Consider the following 15962-nt stretch of genomic DNA (forward strand, 5'->3'; position numbering starts at 1 on the left):
GACACTCACCTTCTACAGAAAGAAAAAACACATAATGGGCAAAAATGCTCTAAAAGTAAGCAGTGTGGTAAAGCCTTTGCTTATCACAGTAATATTCAAGTGCTTAAAAGAAAGCATTCTGGGAAAAAACCCTATGAATGCAGTCAAGATGATAAAGACTTTGTTCTTTATGAAACTCATCAAAGTCATAAAAGAATACATCCTGGAGAGAAAGCCTATGAATGTAATCAGTATGGTAAGGCCTTTGCTGAAAACAGTGATCTTCGAAAGCATAAAAGAACACATACTGGAAAGAAACCCTATGAGTGTAAACAATCTGGTAAGGCCTTTTAACAACACAGTAATCTTCAAAGTCATCAAAGAACACATACTGGAGAGAAACCCTATGAATGTAATCAATGTGGTAAGGCCTTTGCCCAGCACAGTAAACTTCAATTGCATGAAAGAACACATATTGGAGAGAAACCCTATGAATGTAATCAGTGTGGTATGGCCTTTTCAAAACACAGTAATCTTCAAAGTCATCAAAAACACATACAGGAGAGAAATACTTTGCTTGTAATCAATGTGGTAAGGCCTTTTCACAACACACTAATCTTCAAAGTCATCAAAGAACACATACTGGAGAATAAGCCTATGAATGTAATCAATGTGGTAAGGCCTTTGCCCAGCTCAGAAGTCTTCAATTTCATAAAAGAACACATACTGGAGAGAAACCCTATGAATGTAATCAATGTGGTTAGGCCTTTTCAAAACACAGTAAGTTTCAAAGTCATCAAAGAACACATACTGGAAAGAAACCCTTTGAGTGCAATCAATGTGGTAAGGCCTTTTCACAACACACTAATCTTCAAAGTCATCAAAGAACACATACCGGGCCCAGCATGGTAATCTTCAATTGCATAAAAGAACACATACTGGGGAGAAACCCTATGAATGTAATCAGTGTGGTAAGGCCTTTGCAGCTCAGAGTAGTCTTCAAAATCATAAAAGAACACATACCAGAGAGAAACCCTATGAATGTAATCAATGTGGTAAGGCATTTGCCAGGCACAGTTATCTTCAACTGCATAAAAGAACACATACTGGAGAGAAACCATATAAATGTAATCAGTGTTGTAAGGCCTATGTATTTCACAGTGATTTTCAAAATCATAAAAGAACACATACTGGAGAAAACCCATATGTATGTAATCAATGTGGTGAGGCCTTTTCCCTGCACAGAAGTCTTCAACAGCATAAAAGAACACATACTGGAGAGAAACCCTATGAATGTAATCAATGTGGTAGGGCATTTGCCCGGCACAGTTCTCTACATCTGTATAAAAGAACACATACTGGAGAGAAACCCTATGAATGTAATCAGTGTGGTAAGGCCTTTTCAAAACACAGTAATCTTCAAAGTCATCAAAGAACACATAATGGAGAAAAACCCTATGAATGTAATCAGTGTGGTAAGGCCTTTTCAAAACACATTAGTCTTCAAAGTCATCAAAGAACACATACTGGAAAGAAACCCTATGAATGTAATCAATGTGGTAAGGCCTTTGCCCGGCACAGACATCTTCAGTTGCATAAAAGAACACATACTGGAGAAAAACCCTATGAATGTAGTCAGTGTGGTAAGGTCTTTTCCGAACACAGTAGTCTTCAAAAGCATAAAAGAACACATACTGGAGAAAAACCTTATGAATGTAATCAGTGTGGTAAGGCCTTTGCCCAACACAGTAGTCTTCAAAGGCATAAAAGAACACATACTGGAGAAAAACCCTATGAATGTAATCAGTGTGGTAAGGCCTTTGCCCAACACCATAGTCTTCCAAAACCATAAAAGAACACATACTGGAGACAAACCGTGTGAATGTAATCAGTGTGGTAAGGCCTTTGCTGAAAACAGTGATCTTCAAAAGCATAAAAGGACACATACTGGAGAGAAACACGTTGAAGGTAATCAGTTTGGTAAGGCCTCTGCCTAACACAGTAGTCTTCAAAACCATAAAAGAACACATACTGGAGAGAAACCCTATATGTAATCACTGTGGTAAGGATTTTGCGTGTCTCAGTCATCTTCAATTGCTTAAAAAGCACATACTGTGGAGAAACCCTATGAATGTAACCAATGTGGCAAGGTCTTTGCCTATCAAAACAGTCTTCTATTGCATAAAAGAAATCATACTGGAGAGAAGGAAATGCTATGAATGTTAACAGTTTTGTAAGGCTTTTGCACTGAACAGTAATCTACAATTGCTTTGAAGAACACATACTGGATAGAAACACCATGAATATAAACAGTGTGATCAGGCTGTTCCAAGTTGCAGTCGTCTTCAATTGCATAAAAAAACACATTGTAGAGAGAAATAATATGATTGTAATCATTTTGGTATGGCCTTTGTAAAACACAGTCATCTTCAAATATACAAAGATCACATAGGAGAGAGAACCCCTATGAATGTAATCAGTTTGGTTAGGCCTTTGGAAACCACTGTACTGTTCATGGCAATAAAAGAACACACAGTGTAGGGAATCTTTATGAATGTATATCAGTGTAAGAAAGATTTTTCACATCTTACTCATTTTCAAATCCCTAAAAGAACACAGACTGGAGAGATAACAGTGAATGGAATCTGTGGTAAATCCTTTGTCACAATAATCTCCAAATCCATAAAATTAACCATCTTTCAGAAAACCTCTTTGAATTTAATGTATGTATTCTGCAAAACCATGAGAATAATTATACTATAGTGAAACTCTATAAGTAAATTGAGTGTTTTAATGTTTTGTACTTCATTCAGGAGAAAGGCTGTTGTATGTAATCAATCTAATAAAGTTTATGCATATTACCCTAATCATTTGGGCCTGTGAAGGAAACGGAGGGCTTATCATAACTTATTTTTAAAAGATCTTAAGCCAACACACATATAGTCAGTAAACCAATAGCAGTTATTGTCTAGAAAAAAAATCGATAGTGTAAAAATCTGTTTAAGCACTATGATATCTCTTTTTATTTTGTTTGAACCAGCAACCTAATGGGCAAAACCATTTTTTGTGCCTATGAGTGGGAGAAAGGGCTAGTCAAAGAAACACACCTTGGACCTGAAAGCAGAGCCAAAGGAAAGCACTTTTCCTCTGAATCTAGAACTGGCTAAAAAAAAATATCTCCTTGAAAACAGCCCAAACATTAAAAAGTGCCAGTGAAAGAAACACACACTCAAAGCACAACCAAATAATAAAGCCCCATATTCTCTCCTTCTCCAAGTCAGCACAAATGTAACCAATCCCTCAGTATAAAATCCAGCCCATCTCTGATCTTGTTCAGGATCGGGGATGAAAATCTAACAAATTTCCTCCTTCAAAATCTCCTTTGATACACTCTGGTTTTAAAAAGACCTATATGAGCCATATGCAAATTCAGTATGCAGCTGCCCCATTCCACACTGGTAGGGGTACTTATGCTTTTGGTTTCCTCCCTCCCAATTCTATTGATTGGAGATTTGTGTGAAGAAATTCTTTAACTGGAATGCTTCAAAAACTCCTTGACGACACACAATTGTGACTTTCATTTGGAACTGTGCCGATGTGAGCATGAGCATGCAACCCTGTCCCCTGCAGGAACTGCTGTCAGGCGGTGGTCCAGATCAGAGTATAATGAAGGAAGGTGGTCAGTTTCACACCTCTCCTTAGAGAAGCTTTTCTTTTGGGACCCAAAGTTCTGGAACTGATTCAATAAAAATTTCCAGAAGGATAAAGGCAGTGGCTGCCTGCTCATCTCTTTCAGGATAAAAAAGAAGGTGAATACACAAAAATGTACAGTAATGACAGACAAACAGGTACTGGTACCACTTAACATTTTTAAAAACATAGTCACATAAAACAGCAATGTAGTAACGGTCAAAACACAGACCAAGAAAATATGCACTCATTCATTCACATATACTTTTTAAAGCTCTAGATTTATACTTATTCTGGAGAAAACCGGGAGCGCACATCTTTTATACATTTCAAAAACTGAAGCAATTATTGTTGTCCTTCCTTAGGACCTCTGACCTTTAAATATCTATAAGTAATGTACAAACAGCTGTTTGCTATTTTCCTGGCCTATATTTAACTTTTTGAAAATTATATACAAATTACTTCTTATTTTGCTATTACTTATTTTGCAATTATACTCGAGTTACTCCTTACTTGTTTTTCATGCTACACAGCAAACTTCCTTTTTATATTTATGCCGTGCAATTGCTGATGCTCCCAGGATATCCTTAATGTACCTAAGAGCACCCTTGGAATTTGTGGTGTCCCTATGAAGACACCCCTCCCCAGAAAGCTGCACAGCTGGATGTAGGAGCTATAGGAGTAGCTCCTACAAGGTCAGCTAGGGTTCCTGGATAGGATATTCTCGAGGCCAAAGTAAAGTCAGAAGAAACAGAAGACAGGATAGAATTGGGAGGTGTGTCCAGTCATGCTGAAGCAGCCAAACAGCCCAGGGTTTATTTCAGAACTTCCTTAAATACAAAAGCAGAACAAAGCACAGCACAGATGGTCAGTCAGTATCTGACCACAAGGTCCTTCCTGTCCTTGAGTTAGTAGCTTCCTCTCCTCATTTATCTGAACCCAATTCCAATTTTCCATATCCATTTAATTCTCTTCTGAGGGAAATAAAGGATTATATGAATTGATAGTTTCAAGGCACATCTCTAAGTCTGATATAGATACAGGGGTGTCATGAATTTCCAGCAAATTCTTAGGCATAGACAGAAAGAGAAAAGTTATCTTGTCCCATTACCCTGTAATTAATTTTCTTATTATCTGACACTCCTGACATTCTTTCAGGGTCCCTGTCTCAGGAACGAATAGTTGGGGTCCCTTCCCAACTACCTCCATTATGGATGACTCTGGGTAGTACCACAGAAATCAGAACACAAAAGATGCAGGGTAGAAAATACAACTGCATACTTTATTGCAAAGTCAGTGCTCTCTAATAATACTTGAATAACAATCCAAGCTAGGTTCTCATAATATTTGAAATAGAGAAACTACCAACTTTGATACAAGTTATTTCAATAGTTTTCTTCCCTAGTTAATCTAAAAAAGAAGCCTGTTGTTATTGAAAAATCTTTAGCTGTAATATAATATATACAAACACTTCATCAGAAGACAAAGCACAACCTATTCATAGCTAGTGAACTCTAGAGCACTTCTGTGTACTCAAGGACTGACTATTGGCAGGGCATTCTACTGATAGAGGAGGTATGTTTCCTCCTTACTTGGCCTGCCAAGCATGTCAGCAAGAGTGCAACCTCAAGTCACCCCTGTACAGAGTTTCAATGATAGCCCTCTACAGTGGAGTTATGTTTCTGCATTAGCATAATCTCTGACTGGACCTACTGAACCTCTGATCTCTTTCTGTCTTTGAGCATTTCTCAGGGGTATTTTTTTTTCACAGTCACTGGAATCTAACCACTAAAGCTATTTTTTGTAAATTTATCTCAAGGGTTTTTTTTCTGTATTTGAAAATTTTTTTAAACTTACACACCAAAGGAACAAATGAAAGAGAGGGATTTAAAAGGAAGAAAGAGAGAGTCAGCAACCCTTAAAGAATACTAGGTAGCTGGACGAGTGGATAGGTAAGGAGAACCTTCAAATGTTGCCCAATATTGTAGCAATTAATAACATGATCAGTGAAGAGGCAGCTTGATTCAAATGAGATACTTAGAGTACTATATGCTTTCTCTACTCCAAAATTTAGTAATCAAAGTTAATACACTTAGTAAACAATGTATGCTGTATTCACACATTGAATTTATTCATATTTCTTCTTTCTGCATTTCTGTATGACTGCCAAAATGTTTGAAACATGACTTTGATCGCACTTTTACTTGTGCCAGTTTGTTTTCTATTGTGATATTGATCACAATTTCCTTAGCAGCTTGAGGAGGAAAGGATTTATTTGACTTACATTTCCCAATTGCCACCTGTCAATGAGGAAGTCACAGCAGTAGCTAAAGAAGAGAAATATTGACTACTGCATTGCTCCACCTTTCTTGTTTAGCCTGCCCAGGGGTATCATAATGCATAGTGGTCTTTGTTCTCCCATTGAAATCATTAATAGTAAATCATTCCTTATAGTTCAGATCTGATAGAGACATTTCTCTTTTGAGATTCACTATTTCCAGAAGTCAAAAAGTTATATCAAAGTGGTGAAAAACTAAATTACACATTATTGGGCAGAACCATTTCTCAATTTTAGTGCTTCAAGCTGCGTTTTGATTTGGAGCAATCAGAGATGAGTCCAACATTGTCAGTGAAGTCAGAAAGCTGAAAATTCAGGACCAAGACGAGGTGGACAACAGAAGTCCAGGTGATTTCTGCTGTTGTGAATCACAGTGGCTGCCTTGCTGAAGATATGGTTTGATGCCTTTATATCAGGCATAGACACTTTCCTGGACAACATATTGAAATGTCAGTACTTTTGAACATGTTACTATACTAGAGTACACAGTGTTCAAGTATCACAGCTAGAAAAGAATCACAGATAGCTTTGTATCCTATAAAGGTGCAACTGTGCAGAAAAAGGTAGACTAGTCCTCTCCTAAGTAACACTGGTTGAGATTCAGGTAGAGGAAAGCTACCACCCTCACTAGTGCCTTCTACTCATGAATGCTGAATCCTGTTCTACAACCTATACTGAGCTACAAGCTTTTATTTATTTTTGGTAAGGTCAGGAAATTCCCTGGAATTCAAATCATATGAGGCTTCCTATTCCTATGAGAAACACTGATGATTGTCAGAGAGCTTGCATCTTAGCAGGACATCTGTATGATTATGAAGATAACCAAAAGCATGCTTTAAATACACTGTCTAATTGAGCTTCTTGAAAGTGGTCCATGGAGCTCAAAATAAATTGCCATAACAGTAGCAATCATCAAGGGTCAGCACCCAGGGAATATAACATGGCCTTCCAGTTGACTCTTTGGGGATGGAGCTGTGGGAACTGATGGTTATGAGCTGGTCATCCTAAAAAAAATTTTTTTTTATCTGCTTGGATGTCCTCAAACTCATCAAACCATGGACAGCCTTGTCTAAAGCACAGGCAAGTGTGTGAGCAATGAGAAGTACAGGAGTAATAACAGAGTACAAAAAACACATGAAGAAGGACCTAGGAACTCACATCATGGCAATGACAGGAAAGAGAATTGGATAGAGGGCAAGCATGATCTAAAAATCTAGTGACATGGAGCTTATGATGTATTTTGAATTTCTTTGTGTGGAAAAGTATGTGAAACTGAGTACAACACCTATGCTTCTGGCTGAAACTGCCATTGACGGTTTTAAAAGAGCAAGGAAAAAGATTGACATAGAAACTAATTTTATAATACAAAATATAAATGAGAAATGCAATATAGTCATAATATGATTCTTTCGAAAATGATAATCAAATTCTAAACTTTTAGAAACTGAGACTCATGTGTTTTTAGAATCAGAAAAGAATGGGAGAAAATACTCCAAATTTGCAGAATAACACTTATAAAGTATAAAAATTATACTGAACATGTTGTAAAATATGAAAACCTAAAAATTTTAACAATGTTTTTAAGCCTGAAGGATACCATGAAGTGAAATATGACAGGCATGAAGAGTCAAATCTCACGTGAGTTTATTTGTATGTTTTGTTTAAAATTTCTGTTATAAGTTGGGGGTATAATTATGGTTACCAGAAGATTGTGAGTGGTCATCAGGATGCAAGATAGAAGGTGGTTACAAGAAATATTTTCTTGAAAGAGGAATATGGCTACAATTAATATATCATAAAACATCACCATTAAGAATAGCCACAAATAAAATATAATATTGTGGAATTACTCTAAAGAAGTGGAAGACCTGTATGACAAGAACTTTACACTTTGGAAGAAACTGAAGGAGAGACCAGAGAATGGGAAGATCTCCCAAGCCCTTTGGTAGGTTGAAATTAATATAATAAAATGAAAATCTTTCCAAAACCAATCAACTGGTTCAATACCATGCCCATGTAAATCTCAGCAAAATTTTTCAAAAACCTTAAAAAAATACTCAATTTCATATAAAAAAGCAAAAAGCCCACATCATAAAACCAATCATATTGAATCACAAAAAAAGAGAATGTGGGAAGTATATTTGAGCTCATTTGCACAGGAGACCATTTTCTAAATATAACCCCAGCAGCACAGACACTGAGAATAATCATTAATAAATGATACCTCCTGATACTGAGAAATTTCTGTGAACCAAAGGACATGATCAACAATACAAAAAAAGATTGCCTAGAGAATGGGAAAAAGATCTTCACCTACCCCCCACTGGACAGAGGACTGATCTCCAAAACATACAAAGAACTAAAAAAAAAATTGTCATCAAAAGAACAAATAATCCAATAAAAAACAGGGTGCAGACCTAATCAGAGAACTCTCAATACATGAATCTAAATTGCCTGAGCAAAACGTAGGGAAATTTTCAACGTCCTTAACGTCTAGAGAAATGAAAATCAAAACAACTCTGAGATTCCATCTTATATCTGTAACAACAGCCATGATCAAAAACACTGATGACAATTTAAGCTAGAGAGGTTGTGGGATGAAGGGAATGCTCCTCCATTGTGATGGGAGTGCACACTTGTACAGCCACGTTGGATATCAATATGGTGATTTCTCAGAAAATTAGGAAGCAAACAACCTGGTGATGGTACATGCATTTAATCCCTGAACTTGGGAGGCAAAGACAAGCAGATCTCTGTGATTTTGAGGATAGATTGGTTTACAATAGCTACTTCAGGACATGCTCCAAAGCTACAGAGAAACAATGTCTTAAAAAACCAAAAAATAAAAAAGAAAGAAAATAAGGTAAGAACCTATATCAAAACATAACAACTTTTGGTGATGTACCCAATGGATACTAAGTCATACTACAAGGAGAAGTGCTCAACTATGTTCACAGCAACATTATTTTTCTCAGCCAGAACCTGAAAACAGCCCCTCCACTGAAGAATTGATAAAGAAATTATAGTATATTTGCACCATGGAGTACTACACAGTAGATAAAAATAATGAATCTTGAAATTTATGGGCAAATTGTTTGGTCTAAAAAACATCATAAAAGAGTGAGTTAACCCAGACCCAGAAAGACAAATATAATATGTACTCAGTCCTAAGTGGCTTTTAGATATAAAACAAAGGACAAACATCTTACAATTCACAATCCCAGAGAATATGGACAACAAAGAGTAGCCTATGAGAGACATACATGGATCTATTCTACATAGGACATAGAGAAAAACAATATCTAAGTAAACATGGAGCATGTGGATCATGATAGAAGGGGAGTAAAGAAGAAAGGAAAGTAGTTGGAAAATATATAGTTGAATAAAAAACAGTTAAAAAAATCCTTGCTACACAGAAGATCATGGCTGAATTATCCAAAGTGAAAGTAATAAATGAATATCTGAAATATGGAACTTTGCTTAATTATGAAGTTGAATAAAATAACTCCTCATGCTAAGGAAAACTGATTTATGGGATTTAATTAAAAATAATCTACACATATTTTGCAACAGAAGATTGAAGATTCTGCTTTTGTTGCCACAGACTTTCCAGGCTAATATTATGTCTTTCTGGGTTCTTTGATTGAGTTCAAAACTCTATAATTATAGTTTTCCTTAGTTATGGTGTGTGTAAATATAAAAGTTGAGACTCACAAAAGTAGGATACATGATATACTTTACTTCGCCAAATTGGCTAAATATTAAACCAATTAAAATGCCTATGTTTTATTAAGCACAGCACTCTTGGGTGGCCGAGAACATGGCAGGGGAGACAAAAAACCTGGGAGCACATGCAAACCTCGGACTATGGGTTCCTTTTCTAGAATCCCACTTAATACCCTGTTGAAGTGGTCTTAACCCCCTCTTGAGAAAAGATCAGGACCTGACATGCTGGGATTTGGAGTCCAAACCAATGAAACTCCCCGGCTGGGGTCTGGGATGGATCCCAGGGTCTAGGGTGTTGCTCCCAACTTAACATTCCAGACTCTTTGGATATAGGGGTCACAGAAAGTTGAGATGATAATTATGACTGATATTTTAGGCGCTCTTTGGAAAAGTGCTAAACTCAAGACTGGCTACTTCCTGTGGGCATGGGATGTCATGGGAGGGACAGAGTCGAAAAATGGTGGGCTGCTTGCCACCCTGCCCGGCTCCTGGCCGCCTGACTAACTTTACCTCAAATATTTACATGGAAATTGTTTTCTTTTAAACACTGCCTGGCCCATCTCTCCAGCCCCTTTTGGCTAATTTTGACAAATTGAGTCAACCATTTCTAATAATCTGTCTAGCACCATGAGCTCGTGGCTTAGCGTGAAAGCTTCAGCATGTTTGACCTGGTAGCTTCATGGCGGGCAGCTTTCCTGACCCTGCTTTCTTTCTCCCACAATTCTATTCTGTTTTCCCTGCCTACCTATGTTCTGACATATCAGGCCAAGCAGTTTCTTTATTAATTAACCAATGAAAGCAACAAATAGAAAGAAGACTCTCCTACATCAGGTGGGTATAGAAAGGCATTCTGTTCACTATCATCACAGAAATTAGAGGCACCTGCTTTTTGAGGGAGGTAAGAAGGCAGGTGTCAAGGAGAAAAAATATTGTTATTACTGACTATATGAAATGGAGCTATCCATGGGATTTGACACAATAGCAGGTGAAACTAGATTTTTGTTGACAGGTGTTCTTAATCCAGAAGAACTGGCAGGTACCAAAGGTACCAATGGTAAGGGCACAGGAGCTGGTACAGGTGCCTTTGGCATTGCCCTCAGAGTGCCTTGTAGGTTGGTCTCAAGGTTAAGCAGCAGGAATGACCAAGAAAATATCTTAAAACTGGCTGGGGTTAGTGTAATATAAAACAACTAAAAAATTAAAAACCCTGGATTTTACCAGACATGATTCTGATGTAACAATAGAATCTTTCCAGGAAATTGTAAGAGAACTGGAACAGATTTTATATCTTGGTGTAATAGCAAAAGGCTAGTGCTTCAGGTTAGAAGGCAATTAAAGAAAATTGGGAACTATGAACCTCTGAAGATTGAAACCTGTTAAACCTGGACTCTGGAGCCTGTAAAAGAAGAGTTCCTTGATTTGTCAAATGCCTTTAGGCAGTTCTGGGAGGAATTAATGAACAAAAATGAGACAGCGTTTTCCTGGCAAGCAATCCAAAATCCTCTTCATGTCCTTGGAGAACATCAGTCTTAGAAGCAGTGCTTGCTATTAGCTGCTGTGTGTGAGAGGCCCAAAGATTTTCTTGTGAGGGGGAAGATTTAGTGTAACTGTCTTGCCAAGATGAGGGGATCGATTCCCGAGGTGAAGCGTCCAGGAGATGAACGGTACAACGCCTCTTTTTGCTTCTGTGTGGGTGACTTTGCCAAACCCTGAGCAAGTCTGGAGACAGCAGGTCTTGTGTCTTCTTGAAGAAGCCATAGGGTGTTGCAAAATCTGGCATGTCTATGTGTGAGAAGCTCTTGTTGTTCAAATGCCACTATCTCAGATCTCTAAAGACACTTGAAAGCCAGGTACTATTACCTGGTATTTTGAACTGGGCATATAAGCTAAATTTTTAGAGCTGTTGTAATTTTGAAGCACACATGTACATAAAACTTATGTTTAGAGTCTTTGTTATTCATGCCACAGCTGTGAATGACAAGGCTGAGTGTATGGCCTATGCTGCGGCTTAGGGAACAGGGCACATCAGAGTCATGCCAGAGCCCATCTTCTGGGCTTATCGGGTGGCATGAGAGAGCTGTGTGTGAACAAGCAGGAAGGGAGACAGGAAGTTGGGGCACTTGAGAACTGCGAGGAGGCAGCCAAGTGGGAGAGGGCTAAATGGAAGTTAGGGCAGAACAATAGATCTGTCCTTGACTAAGAACACAGAGAGTGATGGAAGTAGAGGCAGGATGAGAGAACTGTTTACAGAGCCTGAGCATCCGAACATAGGACAAGAGAGCTATCTACTAATGAGCAGACAAGGAAAGGTGAAAATAGTGGTGTGGCCAACCTCTTGTTTGCTTGGTTGCAAATAAACAGAGAGCAAAAAGCAAAAGGGGAGGTTAAGAATGAGGGTGCACTTAGAAAAGCTTGGATTTTGGAGCATAATTGCTTTAATTTGGATAGTCTCAATAAAAAAAATTATAAATTCCTGCTTAAAGGCATTTTGAAATTGGCTAGGAATCACAAGAAATCCACTGTAAATGCAGGCCTGTGATTCAAGGCCATTGCAGTGCATCCACTGGAATGGCATTGAGTCAGGAAACTCGGGTACATGAGAAATTGGCCAGGGAGATCTCCTTCCCAAATCGCATCTCAGCAAGAGGCCAGGCGCCTGTGTGGGCCAGGCTTTTGGCATGTCTGAGTCTTCAGCAAAAGCCTGAAAAGTGAATGGGTCACCTCAAAACCCTACCCGCATGCAGTTTAAAAAGGGGATCTCACCAAGTAAAGCCAACATGCTTGGTGGAGTACGTGCACAGGAAGGGCAATTTTCAGCATTGTCCTGGGAACTGAGTCCACAGGAAAAACTGAACCTCCTTGGTGGTACCTCCATGTTAGGAAAAAATTCTATGACAAGCCACTTTGCTGGCACACAAAAGTCCAAGTAAAACAGATTAAATCAAATTAAAATGTCCATGGTTTAACAAGTGCAATGCTTTCAGGTGGCTGAAATCATGGCAGAAGAGACAGAAAATGTGGGAGCACATGTAAACCCAGAGCCCCTTGTTCCTTTCTGGAAGTCCATTTAGATAACCTGTAAGAGGGGTCAGGACGTGGCATGCTGGGTTTGGGGTCCAGCCAAAAGCAACTTCCAGGCCATGGGTCTGGGATGGATGTCAGGGGTTAGGATGACACTCTCAACTTAATATTGTAGAACTGTAGAAGTAGTGATATAAAGGATTTACCAATGCTTAGGAAATACTTAAGTGTCATAAAGTAGAATGGAGCTCAGAAAAGACTGCATCTAAATGCTCAAAAGATAAGAATATGTTAATCAGGGCTGTTAGAGATAAGAATGCTTGGATACACACGGTTTACCAGAATTGTCCAGTGGCTCCAAACCATTATAAAGAAGCCATCACTGATTTAAAACCAGTCACTTTGCCCATCCCCATATCAAAAACAGGCCTCTAACAAGCTGCTCAATGAGGCATTGCAAGATCACAACCAATCTTAAGTCTGATTAGCCATAAAGTTCCAATTTTCTTATTGAGAAAAACATAGTTATGCCAGATGGGCAATATGACAGCAGGTGACATGTGTTTGAAATGTAAAACACTGTTGTGTGAAGGACTGGCCTGATCAATCAAAAATTTTATTTTGGACCTCAGGCAGGGAAGAGGTATAATCTTGGGAGACCTAGTATAATTTGGGACCTAAGCATTATGAGTTTCACTAAGGACCTGATGTATTGATAATAAAACAGAGTTCCTTCAGGAAAACTAGGAATATACTTTGGAGAGCTGGTAATGGCCTGGTGTCAAGGCCTTTGTGGAGGAGTTGCTGCAGATGTTGAGAAAACAGTCCTTTCCCCTATATGGAGCTATGGTTGTCAGATCAAGGCAACCATGCACTTAGTAAATATTTCAAAAACCCTGTGTACCTATTGTGTAGAGTTGTTGGACTAGCCTCCCCCTAAATTTTCTCATTGTGTGACAGTTTATACTGACTTCTTATAATTCATATATTTCTTCCATTTCCTTCTTGGAAGTATATGATAATATTTTCTTTCTTCCTTCCTTTCTTCTTCTTCTTCTTCTTCTTCTTCTTCTTCTTCTTCTTCTTCTCCTTCTTCTTTTTGTTTTTTCAAGATAACATTTCTCTGGGACAGTTCTGACTCTCCTGGAACTCACTCTGTATATCAGGCTTTCCTTGAACTCACTGACAACCACATGGTTCTTCACCCCGAGTCTTAAGATTAAATGTGTGAACCACCAACGCCTAGCAAGATGCTATTTTTCTTAAGAAGTCTCTAGGGGTGGGATGTATCTACTGCAATACCTCCCCACCCTATCCTTTTTAACTTTTATTTGTGCTGTTGCTCTCATCTATTGTGGTCTTCACATTAAAACCCTGTCAGTGAAGAATGACATGCTGTTTTCAGCTCACTGGTGTACTTAAGAAAATATCCTGGGAATATCTTTGCTGTGTAACTCTCCCATCTGCCTAAATGCCCAGACTGGTAATTTGCCTGTTTCTATTTCAATTGTTCAAAATATAATCTGGATCATGAGCCTAAAGGACACTTATGGATAATAGCACACATGGAATACAAAATCTGTCTAAGATGTCTCCTTTTTGAGCATTACCCAGAGATTAATGCATATCATCATTAAAGAGATTTTTCTGTATTAATCTCCTAAATGTGTGAAGTGATTTCTCAATGGAAAGGCATATTAATTCTAGAGCAGTTATATTTCCTTCCTGTTAGAAAAGTTGTTTCTGAGACAATTTCTCCTAGTAGACTCAAGTGGCGTTCATCCCTGTCTGTTAGTTTTCAGTGCAATTACTTTGAGTGTCCTCTATATTTTGCCTTCAAAATTTTTAAATGATTATACCACCTCACAGTTTTAAAATTATATATTTGAGTCATGTAGTTGACTATTCAATGTAGTCACAGTAAAAGGATTTGCATATGGAGCATTCTTTCTGTCTTCAAACCAGAATAGGAGGAATAAATTACTGTATACTCTGCAGGAGAAGCAGCATTGGCAGTAAGTTGATGGAGCCACCATTATAAAATATTGCCTGATTATGGCGGGGGGAGTGATTTTGTATTTTCCCTGCATGTTTTATTTAATGTCATGTGAATGAACACAGAACAGTTTTTGTGGTTGTACAGGTTTGAAAGGTTATCTTGAGCCAAAAAACATTAAACTTGCACTTACACAACTATCCTATGCAGATATGATTGATCTTGCTTGACATAGTTTTGTCAGCTCAGAGATTGGAGAAACAGGCCACTGACTGTAACTCTATTTGTCAGGATCAGATCTCAGCAGCCAACATAAATATATGGGCAACATCAACCTATCGCTTATTAATGACATCCTCTCTTTCGGGTAAGGGTCTACTCTTTTTTCAAAGTCAATACAAAAATGTTGTATTTAATTTTAGAAGTGTATTGTTAGGGCTGGAGAGATGGTTCAGTGGTTAACAACACTGGCTACTCTTCCAAAGGTCCTGTCTGAGTTTATTTCCCAGCAACCACATGGTAGCTTACAATCACTGGCAGGACAGCCCAGAAAGTCAGCTTTTTAAAACATTGCAACTTGTTTACTGCTATGGCTGAAAACCGAAAAGCATGCGTTCAGCTTTTCATCAACACTCTTTAAGTGTTTCGTGGCAGGACCTCTTAATGAGCTACAAAGTTTTGCAGCTAAAGCTGAGTCAGGAAGCCTCTCTTAGATGAGAACATTTGCTTGCCTCTTACAAACAGAGCAGACCCGAGAAATTGCTGCTATCAAGAAAACATGCTTTACTCTATTCTTTCCCAAACTTTCTCAGGCTTTCTGTGGATGCAGTTATCCACATGGGCTCCATCTGTAACATATGGGCCATTTTGTTGGGGTATCTGTCCCACCCAGTACCCCACAGCTGGCAAGTTCCCAAGAAAATCACACATAAGATTATATCACTCCATAAGATTATAAAACTGATTGGCCCATTAGCTCAGGTTTCTTGTTAATAGCTTATATTAACCCATTATTCTGATCTACGTTAGCCATATGGCTTGGTACCTTTTTCAGCTGTCAGCTCACATGTTGCTCCTTCAGTGATCTGGGCAGGAGTGGCAGAGGGGGCTTCCTGTTTCTCAGAATACTCCTGTTCTCATTGCCCCGCCTCTACTTCCTGTCTGGTTGACCCACCTATACTTCCTGCCTGGCCAATCAGCGCTTTATTAAAA

General features: G+C 38.4%; 1 protein-coding gene across 1 annotated transcript; it reads left to right on the forward strand.

The window, feature by feature from the left end:
- Positions 1-232: 232 nt before the first annotated feature.
- Positions 233-1976, forward strand: LOC148117055 (uncharacterized). Its single transcript, XM_087903242.1, is given in 4 exon segments — positions 233-319; positions 857-1039; positions 1208-1816; positions 1818-1976. Coding segments are annotated over 4 exon segments (1038 nt in total).
- The last annotated feature ends 13986 nt before the right edge of the window (positions 1977-15962 follow it).

The sequence above is a fragment of the Myodes glareolus genome, unplaced genomic scaffold, assembly GCF_982192425.1.
Source record: "Myodes glareolus unplaced genomic scaffold, mMyoGla1.1 HAP1_SCAFFOLD_127, whole genome shotgun sequence".
Taxonomy (NCBI): Eukaryota; Metazoa; Chordata; class Mammalia; order Rodentia; family Cricetidae; genus Myodes; species Myodes glareolus.